Below are 25,267 nucleotides of genomic sequence, written 5' to 3'. Positions count from 1 at the left end.
GTTTACAATGCGTGGCAATTTTGCATATCGGTTAACTCTCAGGCTCTGGAGTCAGATTGTTTAATAGATGTGATCTTTGGCAACTTAATTAAGCATGGCTTCTTCATGTAAGAATTAATGTAATTAACATTTGTGCTAAAGTTACATAAGCATCCATGTAAAAGCTCAGAGTCTGGCATACAAGATTTAATATAATCTAATTGCTAGAAGCCATGCCACAGACATATAACCTATGAGAAACACTAAGGAAATCACTGTCTTTTTCCAACTCTATTTCTTTCCTTCAGTCAACATCATGTCTCCATCAAAATGCCTTCTAGATCTCTCCTCTTATAAGACCAGTCACAGCTTTGTGAATTTAGATGTTCAGAGTCCTCAAAATGTATTTACTTATTTATTTTTAGAGAGAAAGGAAAGGAAGGGAGAAAGAGAATCACCAATTGGCTGCCCCTCACACACTCCCTACTGAGGACCTGGCCCACAACCCAGGCATGTGCCCCTACCAGGAATAGAACCAGCAAGCCTTGCATCCACAGGATGGTGCTCAATCCACTGTGCCACACCAGCCAGGGAGAAAATTTTTAAACTTTAAATATCTTAACTATAGAGAAGATAATTGATAGGAATAAATACAACTTTCAGAAAGCTACACAGTATAAGCTTACTACTATGAAATAAGGTAAAATTCTATGTTTTCTCAATCTTTTTTAATTAATCATTTAACCACTGCACGATTTCTAAATGCCTGTACTATACCTTGACATTTGCCATTTCTGAATTCCCTGTCCCTTGTTTCTGTCCAAAATACCACTAAAAACACAAGTTCAATCAAGCACTGTCTCTCCCCTGTAATGACAACTCTGGGAGGAAAAAAGCTCTCTTCCCAGCCAAGTTGTGAATGCCCTCTAATAAGGTGCTTTTAAAAAACCTTAAAGAGGATTTAAAAATCATTTGGAATCTAAATCTCTAAAGTCTAAATATAACATTCCTACCGTCAATTCTTTCTCCCCAAGTACTTCCTTGGCTGGCTGAGTTATAAAAACACAAGAGTATTGCTAAGACAAAGGTGACAAAAGATGAGTGGTATGTAATAGCAATCATGAAAAAATCCCACAAATATCTACTTTGTCCCACAAACTTTGATGTTATGTCTGCTTTATATATATATTTTTGCATCAAGATGTGAATCAAAGTTGACAAGCTTAATTTAGGCCTTACAATCGACAAACTACAAAATCTTCATAAGAAGCACTCAATAACTTAGTCCCTGTTCATCAAGGAATCAATCTACAGTGACCCTTGCAAACAGTAAAACTCAATCATAAAACATTTCAAACAAATCTCTTTATGAACTTAATGTTTGTATTTATAATTATGAGAGAAAAAAATGGAGAAAAATTATGAAATAATTTATTTCATTTATATTTTAGAACAATGTCCACTACTAGATTTTGGACTTTTGGGGGGTTGTTTTTGAAACCCCTCTACCTAGAAATAATATATCATAAATCTGTAATACCTACCATTCCTCAGAGATTAAAGTGTTTTTAACTGTCTGATCTATCTAGAGTAGGAATTGAAGATGCATGAGTGTATGTACCTAATTTATTTTGTTCTGGGCCAACAACAAACTCATTACAAAGATTGAGAATTCATCTGGTCTGATAATATGTTAGCTCTGTAGGTCACTATGAAATAGCTTTTAAACCATGCCATTTTTTTAAATTTTAAATTCAATTATTTATTTTTTTTAAGATTTTATTTATTTATTTTTAGAGAGAGGGGAAAGAGGAAGGAGAAAGGGAGTTACAGAAACATCAATGTGTGGTTGCCTCTCACGTGGCCCCCACTGGGGACCTTGCCTGCAACCTAGGCATGTGCCCTAACCAGGAATCGAACCAGCAACCCTTTGGTTCACAGCCTGCGCTCAATCCACTGAGCTACACCAGCCAGGGCTAAACCATGCCATTTTAAACTGACAAACACTGTATACCCTAAAAGAATTCCTGAGGCAAGTTCCCTGGTACCTCGTTTGATATTTCTCTGCCTTGGTTCAATGACATGTTCAAATTGCACTACTATACTTGGAGATTTGGTGATGTCATTATTAATGAAGCAGATTAATTTCAACTTACTTTCAAAGGTTACTTTCAGCTTACGTTAGGTAGAAGAAAAATGAAGTTAGTTCACTGAATGAAAAAAAGAATACTTAATCAGTATCATAAATGGAATGGTATGATACGCTATAAGTACCTAAAGCCTATTCATTAAATTAAAGCACAAAAAAGTACCTGAGAGATACTGCCTTGGAAGTAAAAGTTATACTGAACTAAGAGGTCACCTAATCCAATCACTCCAACTTTAAAAAGTTTTCTTTGCAATGTAACATCTCTACTGATTCTCCCAGCCTGTGGTTAAAGATGGCCAATGTATATTTATTGGCTGCTTCTCAGGGCAGACCATTCTCTTTCTTTAGAGATCTAACTGGTAGAAAGTTTAGGTTATCCTGAAACTTACAAAACAGAGCTTTTAAAATATGAAATCTATCATGGTCCAAATCTTTTCAAGCTAAATACTTAGAGTTCCTTAAGCTACTCTTCATGATGGTTTTACATTATCACATTTTGGGCTCTACTCTGAAGATGCACAATGTTGTATTAATACTGTTCTTAAAGCATGGGAGAAGAAAAACATTCCAAGTAGGGAATAACCAGCCTCATAAAACAGTAGCATCACTAGCCTTGTTCTAAATATCCTATTTCCGATAAAATATCCTTACAATAGAACTATTTGATAGCCACATTCTATTGACCCACTTGGAGCTTACTACTCAATATAAATCTCTAATTCTACTGCTTAAGCCATACACTCCAAAAGCTCTTTTCAATGCATCCTCCATCCAAGGAAGAACTTGTTTAATAACTTGCCAAAGTGAACATGTACTTTACTATAGTTTCTAACTTACTTTTTTAATAACCACAAGGAATAAAACTTTAATCGGATTTGTTATCACATCTATACTGGGTCACCATGTTTCTTTCTAGGTGCTCACACCAGGCTTTTTTTTAAAATTTTAATTTTAGACTCTTATCTAGAAGCTCATTTATTTTGTTTATCTTATGCTTAATTTTATAAAGTTCTTTACTTTTTAAAAGATTTATTTATTTTTAAAGGAAGGGGAGAGGAGGGAAGAAAAAAGGGAGAGAAATATTGACATATAAGAGAAACAAGGATCAGTTGCCTCTTGCATGCCCCCAATTGGGGACATGGCCCGCAACCCAGGCAAGCGAATTGAATTGAACCAGCTCAATTCAATTGAACCAATCACTGACTGGGAATTGAACCAGATCTTTGGTTAGAAGGCTGGTGCTCAACCCACTAAGTTATACCAGCCAGGGGATCGATCCTTTTCTCTTTTTAAAGAAAAAAATGAACAACAATAAAAAAATAATGAAAGTAAGAGAATAATATTTACCTACCATTAAGTTTCTGTTATCTTTTATTTCTTAAGGAAAGTTCACATGGACAAAACTGGGGGCGGGGAGGGCTGGGATGGTGGGCTGGGATGCGAGTAAAAGACAGAAAACTATACTTGAACAACAAAAGAAAAAAGGAAAGTTCAACCATCATTATCTTTAAGTTGCCAGCATTGAATGATACATTTAATTCCATCATGAAAAATTATTTAGGACAGATAATTTCAGTCCTCTCATGCATACTGGACTTACTCTCTTTTACCAATATTCATTCTAATCAAGTTTCTTTCTCATTTAAAAAAACAATAAACAACATAAAGCGATTTTTTTAAAAAATCACTTAGGTACTGTGATTTGAGCTCTGTTATTATATGAAACTCAGACCTACACCTTGGAAGGTCTTACTCCAAAACTAAGGGCCTCTGAAATGAAAAATTTAAGAAACCTTAGTTCATTTAGTGTTTAAAGCTTTTTACCCTATTTCTATGCTGTGCCATTCTATACAATATTTCTTGCCAAACAATAACTTCTTTATTGACCAGAATCAGACCCTAGGTCTTCCTAGTTATTTATTCTATTCAAGAAACAAAACTCAAATCGCGAAATGTTCTTGTTGAGAGCAAATATACAGATAGCTAAAGGCCCCCACACTATAGTTTCTTGCCTCTTTGTAATGGTGTTCAGTAACCCTGAGGCTGATTGCTAATAACACACAAATTATTCCAGCTTCAATCTACCAATATTGTCAGTCCTGGCCAATCTCAGATCTTAACAGTCATCTGGTTATTATTTCTATTACAACCTACTATGGTAAAAAGCAGGATGATAGCTCATTTGAACAAGCCTTGTTGTCAAGTTAGCCACAATCGTTGAAGAAATATCAGAAAAGTAAATATTAAAGGGATCTACCTTTGATCCCTTTTCAGGTTTCCTGAAAATCTGAGTGAACACCAAAGACTTTTATACTATTTTTGTGGTAGGAAAAATCACAACCACTTTAGGATCTTGAACTCTTATACATGACAAGGATTTGGTAGCATAGTATTTTGCATACGGATTAAGATGTCCCTTGACTGAGAACTTAAGTCCATTTATTGTGTCAAATAAATACTAAATCTGTCACAACAGTAACTTTTATATTAAGACTTTGCAAATAGGTAAAGCAAATAATTCAGTGTAGAATCAAGGTAAGTTCTTAGTACTGTCTTCATACAAGCATTTAGAAACAATTCATTGGGAGAGAGAAACTGAAGAGTTACTGCTACGTATGTTTTTGGAGAGGTAGAGGAGATAAATATGTTCTAAAATCAGCATGTAGTAATGCACTACCCTGTGAATATACTAAAAACCAATGGATTGTATCCTTTAAATGAATAAATTGTGAATTATCTCAATAGTAAGCTGCTTAAAAATATTTCAATCTCACTCTAATAGGTATTATACTAATGTTATTATACACTTTCTAAAATATTATTAAAATATAGATTAAAAAGATTATAGAGGAAGAAACAAAGAGAAACCCTTACTTCTATATTAAGCCAGGTATTAGGATACCAAAAACAAACCACCTAGAAGCCAGAGATAACAGTGTTACGAAGCCCTTATATTACAACCACTAAATAAAACAAACAGACCCCTCAACGATTTCTTCAAAAAGACTATTGTTTGAAAGCAATCTTGAAATAGAAGGTTTTGCTTCTATAAACAAAAACATGAATGAATTCCTCAATAGCATGAGCACTTACTCATCATACTCGATATGATAAATAATGTCTTCATCAGCAGCAACAGAGTCTGAATTAGAAGTAGAGGGTACACTGTCCAATTTATTTGTGTTCTCTTTGGAATTATGATTTATATTTCCTTTAGTCCTTTTATAAGAACTGCCACTCTTCAGTGGAGTTTTGCCACGTGAATGTCCGTTAGTAGCTCTGGTAACACTATGTATACGTGCTTCGAACCAAGCACCAAGGCCGACATCTCTGGCATCCACCAATTCATTTACCTAAAAAGAGTTTAAAATTAGTTAGTGCTTCAAAAACTTTAAAATAACTCAGGTTATTTTATGGTTATTGTGGTTTACAATATTTGCAACTACTCATGTTTAAACTAATTTCAAAGATTAGATCAAAACTATTTTTTGTATTATAATGTAAATCTTTTATATACTAATACAAAAATTAACTTTACTCCAAATTTTCTTCAATGAAACAGTTGTTTTCTTTATTACTCCCATGTCTACATTGACTTTTTTCTTTTTTAATCCTCACCCAAGGATATATTTATTGACTTTAGAGACAGAGGAAGGGGAGGAGCAAGCAACATTGATGATGTAAGAGAGAAACATTGACTGGTTGCCTCCTGTATATGTCCCAAATGGGGGCCAAACCCACAACCTTTTGGTGCATGGGAGGATGCTCCAACCAACTAAACCACTGGCCAGGGCTCTACATGTGACTTTAAAAAATATAATTCTTATGTACCCAAGGATGTTCTGCCAAGTCATTCAATAAGAATGTCACCAACAAAAAAACAGGACTTCAAAGTGTTATGATTGTGTTATTAATCTGTCCCACTGATTTCTTCTGAATCCCAAAGATAACTAACAATAAGGTATTAAACAGAAAATAAAACTAAAAAAATGAGGGAACTGTGCACATATATAAAGGGAAGAATTTAATAAATCCTTTATAAAAAAATGGGTAAGTTCTACCAGTAACTCACTAGTAAATGCATTATTTAGTACAACCCCAAAACAAAGGTAAAATATAAAAAGGACAGAGCTATGAGGTGTAAAACAGATGTAGTTAAGTCTAGTCGATTATTCAGAACTACATGATGCAATAATAAAAGGAAAAGCAGTATACCAGAAGTGAAGAGTTACAATATGGAAGCTGGTTTAAGGGAGAAAAAAAAAAAGGTTAAAGTCCTTTCAAGAGCAATAACCAAAAGACATCCCTTTAACTTTTTAAAAAACCCTATTAAGACTTCTGGCCAAAATGGAGGTGTAGGTGGAAACATTGTGCCTCCTCGCACAACCAAAATTAAGGACAACAAAGATTTAGACAGAACAGACAGAAAATTGAACTGAATGGAAGTCTGACAACCATTCATCCAGACTGGTAAGAGTAGAATCAGTGGCTGGTGGAGAGGGGTCATGGCAGGAAAAGGTGGTGGCTGGAAGATCTGGGAGCAAAGGGCTAGCAGACCCTGGGCATAGCGAGCAGACCCAGTGAGGCACGCAAGGCAGTTGGCTGACCGCAGACACATCCATGCGCAGATAAACCAGACTAAACCAGGCAGTGAGACAGACCTCGCAACCCAGGGCCCCAGCAACAGGAAATAAAGCCTAAAAGCACCAATTGAAAAGGTGCCGCTCATAGGAGAGTTAGTTGGAGAGACCCACAGGGTTCTAGAATGTACACAAGCCCACCCACCCAGAAACCAGCACAGAAGGGCCCAATTTGCTTATGGGAAGCAGCAGACAGGACTGAAATCTGAGGGAGAGCAGAGCAAGTGCCATTGTTCCCTCTCTAACCCCGCCCCCACATTCAGTGTCACAAGCCAGCAACTGGGTTGACCTGCCCTGGTGAACACCTAAGGCTCCGCCCCCCACAGGTTAAGAGGTGTGACGTGACCAAAACATTATGGCTCAAACAGAAGAACAAATTAAAGCCACAGAGCCAATACTTTTAAGTAACCAAGAGATAGCCAACCCTATCAGATGCACAGTTCAAAACACTGGTAATCATGATGCTCACAGAACTGGCTAATTTTGGTCGCAAATTAGATGAAAAAATGAAGGTTACGTTAAGCGAAATGAAGGAAAATACACATGGATCCAATAGTGATGGAAAGAAAACTGGGACTCAAATCGATGGAGTAGACCAGAAGGAAGAAAGAAACAACCTAACAGAAAAGAATGAAGAAACAAGAATTCAAAAAAATGAGGAGAGGCTTAGGAACCTCCAGGACATCTTTAAACATTCCAACATCCAAATCATAGGAGTACCAGAAGGGGAAGAGGAAGAGCAGTAAGTGGAAAACTTATTTGAATAATAAAGGAGAACGTCCCCAATCTAGCAAAGAAAATAGACGTCCAGGAAGCTCAGAGAGTCCCAAAGAAGTTGAACCCAAGAAGGAACACAACAAGTCACATCATAACTACATTAACTAAGATTAAAATGAAGGAGAGAATTCTAGAAGCAGTAAGAGATAAGGGGACAGTCACCTACAAAGGAGTTCCCATCAGACTGTCAGCGGATTTCTCAAAAGAGACCTTACAGGCAAGAAGGGGCTGGAAAGAAGTATTCCAAGTCATGAAATCCAAAGACCTACATCCAAGATTGCTCTATCTAGTAAAGCTTTCATTTAGAATGGAAGGACAGACAAAGTGCTTCTCAGATAAGATCCAATTCAAGGAGTTCATCATCACCAAGCCCTTATTATATGAAATGTTAAAGGGACTTACCTAAGAAAAAGAAGATAAAAAAGATGAACAGTGAAAGGACAGCAAACTCACAGTTATTAAGAACCACACCTAAAACAAAAGCAAACTAAGTGGACAGCTAGAACAGGAGCAGAGCCACAGAAATGGAGATCACATGGAATGTTAGCAACAAGGGGAGTCGGGGGCAGAAGGTACAGAGAATAAGTAGCATAGACAGAAGGTGGGGAGAAAATAGACGCGGAGGGCAAGAGTAGTGTAGGAAATGTAGAAGCTGAAGAGCTTATGACATGTGGACATGAACTAAAGGGGGGATTGTAGGGGAGGGAGTGTGCAGGGTGGAGGGGAATGAAGAGGGGAATGGGACAACTGTAATGGCATAATTAATAAAAGATATTATTTTTTAAAAGCCTATTAGAAAGAAAGAAAATGGCATCACTAATACTAGATCATCACCTAGTCAAGCTATCTCCTCCTGAGGGTGTTAAGAGATTACTTAAGGTATCCAAAAGAATTCTGACAAATGGGGCAGAGGTAAGGGGGCAGTATATACTAAAAATACCCATTGTCAGATATTATGCAAGGCTCCTTTATTTAGGCTTGGCTAACTCTAGCGACTGTAATAATTAATAATTCCTATTTTACAAGATAAGGAAACAAAGGCTTACAAGTTAACTTGTTCCATCCAGTGAAAGCTAATAAAATGTAAAGCTATGATTTGAAGACATCTTGACCTTGAAGTTTATGTTTTTGCCATAAGATGACAAAGTAGGTAAATGGGAACTTCAAAGGTTAAGTGACAAACTCAGAAAAAGATTAAAAATATAAAAAGGTTTTAAACCATGAAACTAATATAGAAGACAGAGGGCATACAGACAAAACCAAAAATTATTAACTATCATTACCAGAAGAGGTACCACACTTGTCCAAAACAATTGAGAGTTGTGAACATGGTAGCAATGAAACACCTTGAAAGACACAGTTTAATATGACATTAAGAATGAAGAATTTAGAAGAAAAGGAAAAGACCTAAAGGCCAATCAGGCTAAACATTGCAAAGAATAGAGATGGAACATGGTATATTTTGCATAAATTAACTCATGCATTAAACAGACACAGGCTCTTTTCTTTTTTAACAGCTATTGTCCAGTTTAAAGACTTTTAATTTCTTACAGGCAACACTAGCTAAAACAAAAAAATAATCAATGTTAAGGTCTATCATACTTGGGAAAATAAACTGAGGCTACTACTCTTTCACAGCAAAATGTAAGATGTTTCATACAGCACTACACATTATTATTCTAGAAGAGAATGGAGCATAGTTGGTATGAAAACAGTCACAGCAAAAATACATTGAACATAAACCTCATTGAGGAACAGTATAAGGTACAAATGAAATATGTAATCTGCCTATCAAAAATAAGAAACTAGCATGCAGGCTGGTTGGGTAGCTCAGTTGGTTAGAATGTTGTCCTGATATATCAAGGTTCTGGGTTTGATACCCAGTCAGGGCACATATGGGAAGCCACCAATGAAAGTATGGATAGGTAGAATAACAAATCAATGTTTCTCTCCAAAAATCAGTAAATTAAAACCAGAAAGAAACTAGCATGCAGATCTAGTGTCTGGGTATCTTAGTATTTGACAATACAATTAGAGTTAACTGAAACCCAAGTCAATCTAAAAATACTGCTACCGCTTAAATATCATACATGAGAGAACTTATCATAAAGGTAAGGCATTCTTTTGAGTAACCCTTGATTTATAACTGGAAACAAGAACTACAAATTCTTCTATTAAGTATAACCACTCATGAAATGCATATAAACTGAGAAAAAAGGCTTTAAAATTCAAAAATCAACTTTCTGCACATTACACAGACATATGTATGCCAAATTTGAATGGATCAAACTGCCTACAAGAGGTTTAAGTTCTTCTGTAAAGCCTGGGATTTGAAGAGATAGTTCAGAAGAGAATACTTAAACCTGTATGATTCACTTGAAAACAGAGGATACTGCCATGGTAACTTTCTTGGTATCCAGTTGAATTAAGAACTAAAAAGTATGTCCAAAGCCAGAGCACGTACACCACCAAGAATGAACCCTAATGTAAACTATGTTCTTTGGGTGATGCTGTATCAATGTAGGTACATCAGTTCTAACAAATGTACCACTCTGGTGGGTAAGGTTGATAATGAGGAAGGATAAGCATGTGTCAGTAAGGGAACTCTGTACTCATTTAATTTTGCCCTGAACCTAGGACTGTTCTAAAATGTAAAGTCTATTTTTTAAAAAAGGAAAAAAATCTAAAAGTAATTAGTCAGAAAAGAGCAATAAAAAAAAACAGACAAAATGATAAAAAGGAAAACAATACGTGTGTGTGGGAGGAAGGGAATCTCAAATGTACCTATAGACTTTTATTTGTGGAGGTAACTGACAACACAGACAGGCTAATGCCACTGGAAGAATTACTTGCATTTCCAAAGAGAAGACAGCATTCCAGGCAGGGCCAAAAAGGGAAACACCAGGTTTGGTAAGAAGTCAGAGGAGCATGGAAAGCATTGTCCAGAGACTATTGCTGTTTTCCATGCAAAAGGCAGGGCATGGAAAATGGTTTATGATCCGCTAATACTGAATAACACTGGCAGGCTCTGGGCTATAGGGGTGGTCTCTAGTTGCCTGGTAGCTGACCCTGCATGGTTAGAGCACAGGAATATTTGTTGGTATGTAGGAGTTAGATAAAGAAGGTAGCTGGGGTTGTAGAGTCTGGATTGGTTCATTTGTATATACAAAAGACAGGCTCACAGACAAGTTGCTTACTGTTTCTTCCAACCTAGCCCTAAAATAGAAAGTCTATCCTCAGCTAACAAGCCAACACTCCAGAAGATGATAAAACATCATAAAAGAGGACAAAAAACCCCACAAAACCCCACAGGATTCATGGGTCACCTCAAAAGTATTTGAGCTAACAAGTCCCAAGTTTGAGAAGAAAGCCCAATCATATCAATCTAAGCCTAAGATCTGAATTTATTCATGTCAAAAATATAGCCACATTTAGAGAAGAGTCTTCCATGTCCAAGTACTTGACAAATATATCTACAGATATACATCTGTAGATACTAAAAAGTATGTCCAAAGCCAGAGCACGTACACCACCAAGAATGAACCCTAATTAGATAACCTGATAACCCCACCAGATAACCTGAAATATGGAACACCAAGAGAAATCATTAAAAATAAAACAATACCAATAGCAAATATTTGAGGATGTACTATATGTGCTGGTATAATGTTTTTGGGGGGTGGGAAGGGAGGATAATACTTCTAGACACTTTTTATGTCCTGTGGAAAACACACCAGCTCTACAGATAAACCCAGGTTTAACTCCTTGTCTTTTACCTACTAGGTATAACCTTGGACAAGTTACTTAAGCTGTCTCAACCTCAGCTTTTTTATAAAATAACATACTTAGTGTTAGAAAGTATGGGGACAAACACCTAAGCCACTACCTATGCTGGAACAAAGAAGGTACACATCACTCACTAAATACCTGACCACGAGATTCCCCACATCAGGAGCAACTGAGGCACAGCCAGTGGCATCCTGCTGGAAGCCAGTTGAATCCGCACTGCCCCCTGCCCTCTCCTCCAAGCTTTCTAAAGAATCAGCCCTCTCTGATCAGATACCCAGGACACCTGGAGCAGATCAGCAGCTCACCCTGGGGTGACTCACCTTCCCCTGGGGGTCTGCTACAACCTTAAAAGCCCTTCTACCCTCTCCCGCAGGTCTGCCACCACAGTGTCCCACCTGGAATAAAAGCCCTTAATTGGACTTTTCTGGCTCTGGGTTCTTAGCAATTTCAGCTACCTAACATTCCAGTGCAGAAACCCGAGATGTCATCTCCAGCCTCCTGAGGCTTGGGACTAGGGGAGCAGCAGGTAGTAGAAGCTCGTCGTGGACTAACCCTCTAGCCCTGTCTTTTTTTTTTTAAAATTTTTTTATTGATTATGCCATTACATTTGCTCTATTCCCCCCCTCCATTCCCCTCCACCCTGCATACCCCTCCCCCCATTTCCCCCTTTAGTTCATGAACACGTGTCTCAAATTCTTTAGATTCTGTATTTCCCCTACTATTCTTACCTCCCCCTTTCTATCTACTGTCTATGCTACTCATTTTCTGTACCTTCTCCCCCTTCTCCTCCTCCCACTCCCCTGTTGATAACCCTCCATGAGATCTTCATTTCTATGGTTCTGCTCCTGATCTAGCTGTCCTCTTAGTTTGCTTTTGTTTTAGGTGTGGTTGTTAATAACTGTGAGTTTGCGGTCCTTTCACTGTTCATCTTTTTTATCTTCTTTTTCTTAGGTAAGTCCCTTTAACATTTCATATAATAAGGGCTTGGTGATGATGAACTCCTTGAATTTGGTCTTATCTGAGAAGCACTTTATCTGTCCTTCCATTCTAAATGAAAACTTTGCTGGATAGAGCAATCTTGGTTGTAGGTCTTTGGTTTTCATGACTTGGAATACTTCTTTCCAGCCCCTTCTTGCCTGGAAGGTCTCTTTTGAGAAATCAGCTGACAGTCTGATGGGAACTCCTTTGTAGGTGACTGTCCCCTTAGCTCTTGCTGCTTCTAGGATTCTCTCCTTCATTTTAATCTTGGCTAATGTAATGATGATATGCCTTGGTGTGTTCCTTCTTGGGTCCAACTTCTTTGGGACTCTCTGAGCTTCCTGGATTTCCTGGAAGTCTATTTCCTTTGCCAGACTGGGGAAATTTTCCTTTATTATTTGTGCAAATAAGTTTTCCACTGGTGGCTGTGCCTTTCCCCCTTCTGGTACCCCTATAATTCGGACATTTAAAGATGTCCTGGAGGTTCCTAAGCTTCTCCTCATTTTTCTGAATTCTTATTTCTTCATTCTTCTCTGTTTGATCATTTTTTTCTTCCTTCTGGTCCATTCCCTTGGTTTGAGTCCCAATTTTCTTTCCACTACTATTGGTTTCCTTTGTATTACCATTCATTTCAATTAGTTTAGCTTCCATATGTTTCTCTAATTTGTGACTAAAATCAACCAGTTCTGTAAGGATCCTGATAACCAGTGTTTTGAACTGTGCATCTGAAAGACTGGCTATTTCTTCATTGCTTAGATCTATCGGTTCTGGGGCTCTGAGTTGTCCTAGAGCCATTTTTGGTCTATTCGTGCTGTTAATTAAGCGGAGCCAAGCCTTAGTTGTTTACCGGGATGGGGCAACCCAGGTCGCTGGTTTGTGACGCTGTGTGTGGGGGCGTGGTCAGAGAAGGGGCAATGGCGGTCCTCTCCGCTAGCCCAGCCCGTCCAGTAACAGCACTCGCTCCCGATCTTGTTTATCCGATTGGAATTGTGCGAGCCTGCTGCTCCGCGCAGGCTTCCCTTCTCACTGGTTTCTCCGCACGCAGATGCGCGACCGACAGACCGACCACAGACAGCCCGCCGCGCCTCTTCCCTGTGCGCTCCCGTAGCTAGCTCCCGATCAGCGCCTTCAGCTGCTTGCACTCCGCGCACCACCCAGGAATTTTTTCTTGCTAACCTGCTCCGCTGCTGGTTTCGCTTCTCTTACCGGTTTAGCTGAGCATTTAGATGTCTTTGGACTCCATATTGTCGATTTTCCGTGTGGCTTGGTTGTGATTGTTGTTAAAAATAGTTCTTAGATTTGGTTGTGCACAGAGGCAAGGTGGTTCCTCCATCTACATCTCCATCTTGGTGGAAGTCTCTAGCCCTGTCTTGACAAGGTTTGGAGACCTGGGAGCCAGATCAAGAACTTGGGAAAACCCAATACCGGCAAATCTCTTACGGTAAGGAAATAAGACTTTGTTCCTTTCCAGTTCTCCCTTTTCTGCACTGTAGTCCAGGATCAGGACGACATTCCAGAAATATCTCACCAGTAAGGAGCTGCCTGAGGGTCCTGGACCCACAAGGAAACTGAGTCCAGGGGATGCCCTTTTCTTAGCCTCCTCCACTTGGCTGCGTGGACCTGGACACCCTGAGGAGGGGATGCCCATCAGTGGTCCTTGGTTTAAGGAACACGTTGTACCTTCCTTTATCTCCAGTATGGGGGCTTCTCAATTCTACCCTCCATGAGACACTCTACTGAGATGTCTCCTTCATAACCTTAAGAAATTAAATCTAAGGTCCAAAATCTGACTGAAGAGGCTCATTTTTCTATTATAATAATGCCTGGCCTCAGTATAAATTAGACAATGGGTCCATCTGGCCTGAAAATGGGTCCTTTAACCCTCAAATTCTTACTGATCTTGACAACTTCTCTCATCACATAAACAAGTGGAGTGAAATACCCTATATTCAGGCATTTTTCTACCTGCAAAGACACCCCTCCCTTTGTCAAGCCTATTCTTACCAAGTCCTACTTCTCTAACTTCCTCTACCAAAGTCCTCACACTGACTCTGAGCCTACTTTCAGTCCTGCCAATCACTCTTTTCCCTTTGCTCCTGTTATGCCCCATCCGTACGGCACCCCCAACGGCCCCTAAACCTGACTCTTTCCCCAATTCCTCCATTCACCTCAGCCCCAGTTATCCCTCCCTCCTTCACTCTTCTGAACACAGTCCTGGGGTGACCCTTTACCCCTGGGTACGTGCCCCTTTAGGGAAGTCACTAGGCCCCAGGACCCAATTTGAGTCCTTGTTCCCTTCTCCCTCTGAGCTCTCTCAGGTTGAATAAAAATTAGGATCCTACTCTTCTGACCCTACACACTTTATTAAGGAATGTGAATATCTTACTGTCTCTTATGACCTTACTTGGAGGGATCTCTACATCATTCTTTCCACTTGCCTGTTCCTAGAGAAGAAGGAATAAGTTTGGTTAGCGGCTCAGGCCCATGCAGACGCTTTAAACAGTCAGGACCCTAATAATAGTCCAGTGGGTGCTACTGCCATCCCATGTGAAGAACTTGACCAGGATTATCAGGAGGGGAGACCAGGCAGGCAGGCTTGTAGTCATATGATCACCTGCCTAATTGCTGGTCTTAGGTCCTAAACAAGTAAGGCAGTCAATTATGACAAACTTAAGGAAATTACACAAGGATTGGATGAAAACTGCAGCCTTTCTGTCCTGTTCCCCAGGACATCCTCCAATGGTTTACTAACTTAAAATCCAGACTCCCCAGAAGGCAGCCTACTTCTCCATATGCATTTTATCTCACAGTCAGTCCCAGACATAAGGAAAAAGCTTCGAAAACTTGGTGCTAGCCCCCAGACTAGACAAACTGAACTAATGAACCTGGTCTTTAAGGTCTTTAACAATAGAGACGAGGAATGAGCACAAAGAAAGAGGGAAAGAAGAGGCGGCAAAGGCCAAGTTCCCTTGTCAGGCTTACCAGCTCTTAGCCTTAACACTAAAACACCCAAGAGCCACTCAACAGCAAAGGCAAAGAGAAAACAAAGCCTCCCCCAGGAACTTATTTTAAATGTAGCAAGCCAGTGCACTGGCCCAGGTGCTGCCTGCAGCCATGGCCTCCACCGGGGCCTTGTCCTCTCTGTAAACTAGAGGGCCAGTGGAAGTCCAACTGCCCCTGGAGCCTCTCAAGGCAAGGGGATATCAGTTACCCACTTGGACCAGACCCCTAGTTTTGAACTTCCAGACCAACTGGGGTTAGCAGCAAAAGACTGAAGGTGCTCAGGAGCTGCCATAGGCCATGCGACCATCTCTACAACAGAGCCAGAGGTAATGCTGTCAGTAGTAGGTAAGCCAATATCCTTTCTAACAGACGGGGAGAATGGGGGGGGGGCAGCACCCTTACTATGCTCTTCCCAAATATTCTGAAAGACCTGTTCATTCCTTAATTTCTATTATTGGGGTCAGCAGTGTAATTTCTCAACCCCTGGCTACTCCTCCTCTGACATGTTCTTTAGACAGACAAGCCTTAATATTTATTTCCTTGCTGCCCAACACCAATTCTAGGAAGAGACCTCCCAGGCAAATTTAAAGCTCAAATCCTCAAGGGCTCTTTTTGCTCTCTCTAGCTAGTTCCAAACCTCACAAGTTGCTCCCTCCTCCCAGCCACAGAAGTACATCCTATAGTTTAGAATATTGATATTCCTGTTATAGCTAAACATCAACTCCCGACTTGGCTCTCACTCCAAGATCCTTCCCATTTTCCAGCACAACCTCGATACCCACTAGCATGAGAGGCCCTACAAAGAATAAAACCCATCATAAGCCATGCAGGATTCTTCATGCAGGATTAGTATGACCTTCAAACTCCCCATACAACACCCCCATTCTTCTAGTCAAAAAAAAGCCCAATGGCACTTATTGTTTAGTCCAGGACTTACAAATCATCAACCAGCTATTATTCCCCTCCATCCAGTAGTCCCCAACCCATACACTCTTCTTTTCTCTTATTCCTTTAAACACTACCTATTACTCTGTCCTCGACCTCAAAGACTCATTTTTTACCATTCCTTTACATTCTGAATCTCAAAATCTCCTCTCATTCATTTGGACTGACCCTGGCACCCACATCTACCAGCAACTTCTTGGATAGTATTACCCAAAGAATTTTGAGACAGTCCCTAACTTTTTGGGCAAGCCTTGGATAGGGATCTTAAAGCCACTGATCTCTCCCCATCAACCCCCTCCTACAATATGCTGATGATCTCCTACTCTGAAGCCTGATCCTAAAAGACTTGCAGACATACACAGCCCAACTCCGTAATTGCTGAGGAGAATTAGGTTACTGAGTTTCCCCCAGTAAAGCGCAACTATCCAAATCATCAGTAATATATCTAGGATTTACTCTATTCCCCAAATACAGAGAGATCATCCCCGAAGACCCTTACTGCCTCCATAATTCCTACAACTAAACAAGACTTCCTTTCCTTCCTTGGATTGGCCGAATATTTTAAAATCTGGATCCCCAACTTTGGCCTCATAGCTAAACCACTATATGATGCTGCCAAGGGCCTACTAAATGAGATCCTGCCACCAAATAAGTCAATCTGCCGACCAGTTGAGGAGCTGAAGAAAGCCCTAACAGAAGCTGTGGCTCTAGCCCTCCCTAACCTAGAAAAGACTTTTATCCTTTACACAGACTAAAGGCAAGGAATAGGGTTAGGGTTATTGGGACAAAAATCAGGACCTGACCTCAAAGTAATCGTCTACTTATCATTGCAGCTAGACCCTACAGTTAGAGGATAAGCTATATGCTTGAGGGCCCTGGCTGCAGAAGCATACTTACTACAGAGGCCCCAAAACTTACCTATTCTCAACCTGTAACTGTCCACTCCCCCCCCACAATAGCAGACTTAATTGCCAATCAGGCAGAAAAATTCCCACATCCCTCAAGGCTACAGCAATTCTTCCTAACTTTACTCCAGGCATCCCGTGTAGGAGCAGCTAGATGCACCACTGTAAACCCTGCTATACTACTCTTCCCCCTACCAGAAACCACAGGAGAGCAACATTCTTACACTGAACTCCTGTCCCCATCATTACACCATTTCCACATATTTTTGAATTGCCTCTCTCTTCCCTAGAAGACACCCGGTTCATAGATGGGAGCTCATTCATGAACACAGGTCAGTGCAGGGCTGGATACACTATTGTATCCTCCACCCACGTCATTGAGGCTAGCCCCCTTCCACCAGGGACACCCTTACAACCTTGAGCTGAGCTCCCAGCCTTAATTCCAACCCTCAGTCTCTACTCCTCTACTGTCCTAGAGCCTGGGGATAGCATGCTTTTAAAAACTCCCTTGTAATCAAAGGGGCCCTTTGCCCCTCATTGGGAAGGTCCTCCTCACCACACCCACAACTGCCAAATTACAGGGACTCTCAACGAATTCACTCTTCTAGGTTCAGAAACTCTTCACCACCTGCTGTGGTGAAAGAGCATCTTGAAACCAGCATCTTGTCATTTGTCAAAGTCTAATCTCCCCCAGTTCCATTCCAGCATCCTAAAATCCCACATGCCTCTGACTCACTGAAACACCAGAGGAAGACCAAAACAGCTAAGTACCTATGGTGCCCTAACCTTAGACTGCCTTCTCCTTGCCTTTCTCCTGACTATGGTCATTATCATAAGCCTACAATTTCTAGGTGACAACTTCTACAATTTAATATCCCCTAAAGATTAATGAACCCCATTCCTCCTCTCTCTCTACCAACTTCCTCAATACCTCCGGGAACTCCACAGACATCTTTTCCCTTGTCCTTCATTTCCTTGCTCAACTCCCCTCAACCATCATGACAGAGGATGACTACCTTTCTGTAGAATGCTTTTCTCTGCAAGAATTTCCAGGACTACTCCCCAAAACAGATTAAAACATGGCTCAAGCTCAGTTAGCCCTAACTGGCATCTTCCTAGTATCCTTTCCCCCATCCTTCTGCCTAGGTCAGTCTAAAACCTCCCTTGATCTGGCAGCTTGCTTTGCCAATCCCTTAAACTAAGCTACCCCTACTGGCTTTGCCTTTATACACACAGCTGGGGATATGTCCAACCCCTACCACCATCCCACTGGGGAACTATTTCTTGTAACCTCAGACTCAGCCACACACACACACACACACACACACTCTCTCTCTCTCTCTCTCTCTCCCCCTCCCCCCCCCTCGGGGCCCCTGGATTCTTAATAGATACAAGACCACATTATGGCCAGGGTGCTCCATCCCCAAATGGCATCCTTCCTGGGGCCCAGTGTTTTCTTATATCATTAACCCTCTGGAAGCTACCTATCCCTCTGTATCACAAGTCAAAGGAGCACAGGAACCCCAGTTGGCTTCCCTGACCCAAGTGTCAGTATAACTTTTCTATTCCTTCAGATGTCTCTAGTCATAAAATACTACCCATTCCCCCTAGACAAAGAACAGATGCAGGCCTACCTCTACATCTGATACCAACAACCTACTGTCCTCAATGGCATACTCCCTAACCCTAGCTCTGCTTATGTACAGGTAGGTCCACCAAAGCTACTTCAGAAATGGGCCCCCTCCTCGGCAGGGCAGAATCCCAAAAATGCTCCACCCTCTACTAAGACCAAAACATAGCTCTCCACTTTGGATATTTTCCAAAGTGGATACTTTGGGGTTCCATTTTCACTGAATACATTAAAAAAAAAGTCACAAGAGATCCTACCCCCATCCTAGACCTTTGCTTATTGCATCTTTAGCGGCTCAAGGGTTAGAAAGGTAGGGAACTGGGGCACATTGAGAGAAAGTATATGGAGTCAACTCACAACACGTTTGCAGAGTTATACCCACCCTCAGGAATATACTACATTTGTGGATCACATGCTCACTGGACCCCACTCCCAAACTGGATAGGGTGATGCTCCCTGGGATACCTATTCCCAGAAATGAGTCTTGCTTGGGAGAACACGTATTTCCTTCCCCCCTCAAGAGACACAAACACCTTTTAAAAAGGGGGGACCTCTACTAATCCCCATAATAGTTTTAATCAGCACCACCACCGGGTTGCCTCACCAGGCATACTGCACCAAATTTCCCCACACACAGCTGAATCACGAAGATGGGAGAAACCCTACCTGCACTCCAGGAACAGCAATACTCCCTAGTAGGGGTAGCTTTACAAAACAGGAGGGCCCTTGACCTACCTCCTCACTGCCTTGGCAGGAGGAACATGCCTGTACCTTAAATAAGAGTATTGTTTTTATATAAACAAATCAGGGCAAGTCTAGCAGAACATTCAAAGTATTCTGGAGTCTGCACCTAAGATCAGGACCTCCACCTCCTTTTGGGACTCCACTTCATGGCTTCCCAATATGACCTAGTTATTTCCCTTCTTAGGCCTCCTACTCATGACACTACTTCTGCTCCTATTTGGCCCATGCCTATTTAACCTGCTAATAAAGTTTATATCTTCCAGATTAGACCAGCTCAAAACACAAGTCGGAACAATCCTCTACTGGCAGGATTGGAATCCCGTACAGGCCCAGGCTCGACTCCTAGATATGATCCTTGTCAGCACTGATGTACTTATAGAAGAAATTTGACAACCCCTTTTCCCCACAAAAAACAGAAAAGAGCCTGGGTGATTAGAATGTACTGGGACATGGACCTAAGCCATCACCTATGCTGGAACAAAGAAGGTACACGTCACTCACTAAATACCTGACCACGAGATTCCCCACATCAGGAGCAACTGAGGCACAGCCAGTGGCATCCTGCTGGAAGCCAGTTGAACCCGCACTGCCCCCTGCCCTCTCCTCCAAGCTTTCTAAAGAATCAGCCCTCTCTGATCAGATACCCAGGACACCTGGAGCAGATCAGCAGCTCACCCTGGGGTGACTCACCTTCCCCTGGGGGTCTGCTACAACCTTAAAAGCCCTTCTACCTTCTCCCGTGGCTCTGCCACCACAGTGTCCCACCTGGAAAAAAAGCCTGTAATTGGACTTTTCTGGCTCTGGGTCCTTTCTTAGCCACCTCGGCTACCTAACGGCAGTGTTATTATAGTTCAGGTGACAAAATGCAAATGATGTGCCAATTTAGCAGCACATAGTAGGCACAAATGAACTGCCTCCTTCCATGAAGTATCAATATGTTCAATGCTAAGACTCATTAAAACTCAGTATCACCTCACTGCCATACTCCGCTTAGTAAACACATTAGCAGTTTACTGTTATGTACATTATCTCCTTTAAAATTATAACGTTATTCTTATTTTCCAATGAGGTTCATAAGTAGAATATAGTTGCCCTCAGGAAATAACACAGCTAAAAGTGGGAGCTAAGATGATAAAGGTTTCTCCAACTCTGACCTTGATTCTGATTATATACCCTATTTCTTCACTTAGAAATCAAAATGTAATATAGTTCCATTTACATGAAGTTTACAAAGAGCAAAATCAGGATGCACACACAAGTTAAAAGTTCTTAAGAAGTTTTGATTTATTTTTTCATTTAATTGTTTTTCAAGTACAGTTTTCTGTCTTTTACTCCCATCCCATCCCAGCCCATCCCAGCCCAGCCCATCCCATCCCAGCCCACCCCCAGTTTTCCCCACCTCCCTCCCATTTCCACCCCCCTCCCTTAGTTGTTGTCCCTGTGTCCTTTATACTTGTTCCTGTAAATCCTTCCCCCTTTCCCCTGAAATTCCCTCTCCTCTGGTCACTGTCCAACTGGTCTCTATTTCAGTGTCTTTGGTTATATTTTGCTTGTTTGTTTTGTTGTTTAGCTTCCTGTTAAAGGTGAGATCATATGGTATTTGTCTTTCAACCCCTGGCTTGTTTCACTCAGCATAATGCTTTCCAGTTCCATCCATGCTGTTGCAAAGGGTAGGAGCTCACTCTTTCTGCTGCACTGAATTCCATTGTGTATATGTAAGGTTCTTAAGAAGTTTTTAAATGGTTAATAGGATAGAGTTTATAAAAAGCAAAGAAATGATTACCATAGAAGTTTGGATAGTTGTAACAGGGAAGGAGTTATAATCAATAGAGGGCACACGTGACATTCCTGAGGAAAATTATTCTCTTTCTTAGTTTGTGTAGTGTTTATGGTCATTGATTTCATAATATTTCATTAAGCCCTACTTTTTTTTAATTGTCAGTTAAGTTTCATACTAAAAAAGGTTAAATATCAAGAAGCAGAGTTGTTCTGGAGATAAAAGTCAGGAAATACTATAAGATATCATAATTTTTTACTTAGTGGTAATTATTAGTACTTTCCCTTTTTGTTTTGTATAATGAGTGTAAGAAAACATGTAAGACGGTCAGCAGTGCCACACACATAACTAGAAAAAAAGCTTACTATCCTAAAAGCTTACTATCATCAGTATAGATATTTAGGCAATGATGATAGTCATTTCAAAGTAGGATCTAATGAGTCATACAAAACCCTACATCCAAAAGACAAACTTAAAATAAATTTACATCTCAAAAGTCCACCTTGTTTCAGAGAAATAAATTACTTTCTAAAGTCAGTGTCAGTCAATTTGTGTTATACAATAGGAATGAGTGGACCCAACCTCTGCACAATGTTCAACAACCTCTCCAAAGATGAAGTGATATTTAGTTCCTTACGATATATGAAAAGACATCTGAAACTGACCAATGTTGCTCTAAGTTACCAAATAGCAAAAGAACAATATTAGATTATAACTTCAGATTAAAATTTCATCTTAATGTATTGTTTAGTGTTTACCTAATGCTGATTAGAAAATTCTTTTTGTACTTACCTATTATGAGGTCCAAAGACAATTTTATGCAAATGGAAGAAAAAGCCCCAAAATTTGTTTGCTCAACCATAAAAATTTTTTACTTACAGAAAGCTCTATGTTTATAAAAGGAAAATCTTTGCAAAGCAAAAGTGACATACATAAGAATTCAAGATAAATGGGGGGGAAAAGCCTCCCAATTTTTAAGTGCTAGAAACAACTTAATGAAATGTTAATATATTTACTATACAGAGACCTACTCTAAGGATAACAGACAAAATTAAAGCAAATTCAAAATAAATCAATTAAAAAGTATCAGCTTACCCTGGGCAGGTAGCTCAGTTGGTTAGAGCACCATCTGGATATGCCAAGGTTGCAGGTATGATCCCCAGTCAGGGCATAGACAAGAATCAACCAATGAATGCATAAACAAATGGAACAACAATGTCTCTCTCCCCTACCCCCCAATTCCTCTGTCTCTCTAAAATCATTTTTTTTTAAGTAGCAGCTTCTCAGCATTTTCAGGTTAGCTAAAAATAAATATCTAATAAAATTCCACAAAGGCAGGGGGTAATATCATTTGCTTACCCCTCTATTTCTAATACCTAGTATACATATATACTACATATTCGAATATTCATTCAATGAATGAAGTATCCAGAAACAAGCACTTCCAGACTTAAAAAAAGTCACTAGTCCAAATTTCAAATACCTATGACAATTACTGAGCTTCACCAAAAAAGAGGAAATACATAAGTCTGTGTGACTCTTGAACTAACAAAAAAGGTTAAATGCACCTTTAGCTAAATGTATTTACAAAACACAGTAGCCTTTTGAGAATTTAAGTGCCCACAAATGTGTTTCTAAATGAAGAAGGAGAAACAATGTAAAATTTACTGACCAAGTTTGTAAAACTCAGAAACCGCTGTATTGGAATTTGAAACCAAGTCTAATGACAAAGGTAAAGTCCTTAACATCTTTGCTACTTATTATTAGAAAATATAAGAAATGTTAAAAAGGAAAGTTAGGTGCCAGAAATAGTTGACAGCCAAAGCACTAACACTGGAAATAAAGAGCAAGGATGTGGTGAGGGAAGTAGTTTTTCATAATGCACTTCTAAATTAGATTTGGGGAAGGGGATATGACAGGGTATTGAGAAGTGTGTTAAACAGAAAGAACTTAAATTGACCAAAACTGCTTAACCTTGATTAATCTCTGATCTGTAGATACATAAACTGGCCTTCCTGAGAGAACAAATTCATATCTTCACTATCCAAAACAAATCAAGTCAAAAGTACTGGCTTCTAAACTGCTGCCCTTAACCAAAGTTAAAAATAGTGTAAGATTAAAAATAAAAAGTAAAAAGATTAATATAAACACAGATGGTTACATAAATATTGACATATGGATATACAAGAGTTACTATACATACATATATTTCCTTGCTCTGTCAGCTAAGTGCCCTATAAGTAATGACTCCCCTAGCAAGGAGTATACTCTGGAGTCTGCCTTGGTTTCTAATACCATTCTCCAATTAAGGAAACAAGGCTTGGAGATATGGTTGATTACTCCAGGACTAGAGCAGGAAATACACAAAATGAGCCTGGTGGTCTTGTAGTACTAGAAAGTGCTTTAACAAAAACAAAAACAAACCCCACAAGAATGAGGGCTTGTCATAGGGACACAGGAAAAAAGATCCATACTAATGTAAATAAATGACTGACTAAATAAATGAAGCAGAAGAGACCAGTCTCCCATGTGGAATAATTCCCAATAATTTTTGTAGATAACCTGCCCTCAAGGAAGTGAAGTACTGATCTATCCACTTTGTGACTCCAAATAGTGACTTCATCTCAAAGGTTACATATAGTATGAAAAGGGGTGCAGGGGATGGGGGTGGGAGAGTAACTTCATAGTGAAGAAACCTGACAAACACTACATCAGCCAGGAAACTAAAGTTCACAGTGATAAGTTACTATTGATGTAAAACCTAAGTTATAATTAGCAAATAGAATGTTGATAGTACATGCCCCTAGACATGATACAATGAAAATATCACTTTATCTCTATGTTCTTCCTCCCCAAAATATTTAAATCCAGTCTAATGATGAGGAAAACAATGGACAAATATTAACAGAAGGACATTTTACAAAATACCTGACCAGTACACCTCAAAACTGTGTTATCCATCAAAACCAGTCTGAGAAACTGTCACAGTCAAGAGGAGCCTATGAAGATGTGACAACTATTTAGTATAACACTAATGTAAATGTAATATGGTATCCTAGATGGAATTCTGGAACAGAAAAAGGATATGAAGTAAAAGCTAAGTATATATGGTTCATTAATTATAACAAATGTACCATATTAATGTAAGATGTTAATAAAATTTGGGCAACTGGGCATAGGAAACATGGAAACTAGTATCTTTCCAACTATGCTATAAATCTAAATTGTTCTAAAATAACAAGTTATTTAAAAGTAATAATGTGAAAAAATATATGTAGAAGATATTGATAACTGAAGAGGGATGAAATCGATGAGTGATATACAAAACAATATGGCAAGTGGGCTTTCAATATTAATGGCCCTGTCTGATTTTTGTGGGAACTACTTAAAGTACTGTTTTAATTTATATCTTGCCCATATTATGTAAATTAATTCCCAAACTGTTTTGTTATTGCAATATTTCTCTCTTTTACTAAATGATTATAGCAAAGGAAGCTACTGGTATTTTATATCGCCACCTTATTGATCGCTCATAATGCTCCAATGTTTATTGTCTCAGCCTTTTCAGGTATCCATAAGTAGTAACTTTGCCTTCTCCATATTCACACTTTATTGTTCTCCTGTTTATCTGTATTATCTCATACCTTAGAAAGATGTTAAACAATAGCAGCATTTATTGGCTTCCTTGTCTGGTTCCCACATTTAATAGAAATGCTTCTGGCTTTTCCCCACCATTAAACACAATGCTGGGTGTGGTTTAAAAATATTCATTTATTCCATCTGTTCCTCTTACCAAAGATTTTTAAAAATCAGAAATAAATTTAAATTTGTACTTAGATGTTTTTAGAAAACATTTCAGATAAGATAATTTATTTTCTTTGGTTTATTAATATGATTTATATTAAAATACATTATAATAATAAATTATCCTGCTTCAACAAACCATACATG

At 39.5% G+C, this 25,267-nt stretch overlaps 1 protein-coding gene across 1 annotated transcript in view; it reads right to left on the bottom strand.

The window, feature by feature from the left end:
* The window catches only part of UHRF2 (ubiquitin like with PHD and ring finger domains 2), a 98,481-nt gene that overhangs the window by 64,404 nt on the left and 8,810 nt on the right, over positions 1–25,267 (bottom strand). The window contains exon 3 of the mRNA XM_037156748.2: positions 5,222–5,481. Coding sequence (XP_037012643.1) covers positions 5,222–5,481 — 260 coding nt within the window. The remainder of the gene's footprint in view (positions 1–5,221; positions 5,482–25,267) is intronic.

This window comes from Artibeus jamaicensis, unplaced genomic scaffold (genome assembly GCF_021234435.1).
Source record: "Artibeus jamaicensis isolate MK-2021 breed Jamaican fruit bat unplaced genomic scaffold, CSHL_Jam_final scaffold_1964, whole genome shotgun sequence".
Taxonomy (NCBI): Eukaryota; Metazoa; Chordata; class Mammalia; order Chiroptera; family Phyllostomidae; genus Artibeus; species Artibeus jamaicensis.
The sequence above is the reverse complement of the archived record's forward strand: the minus strand, read 5'-3'. Positions and strand labels throughout refer to the sequence as shown.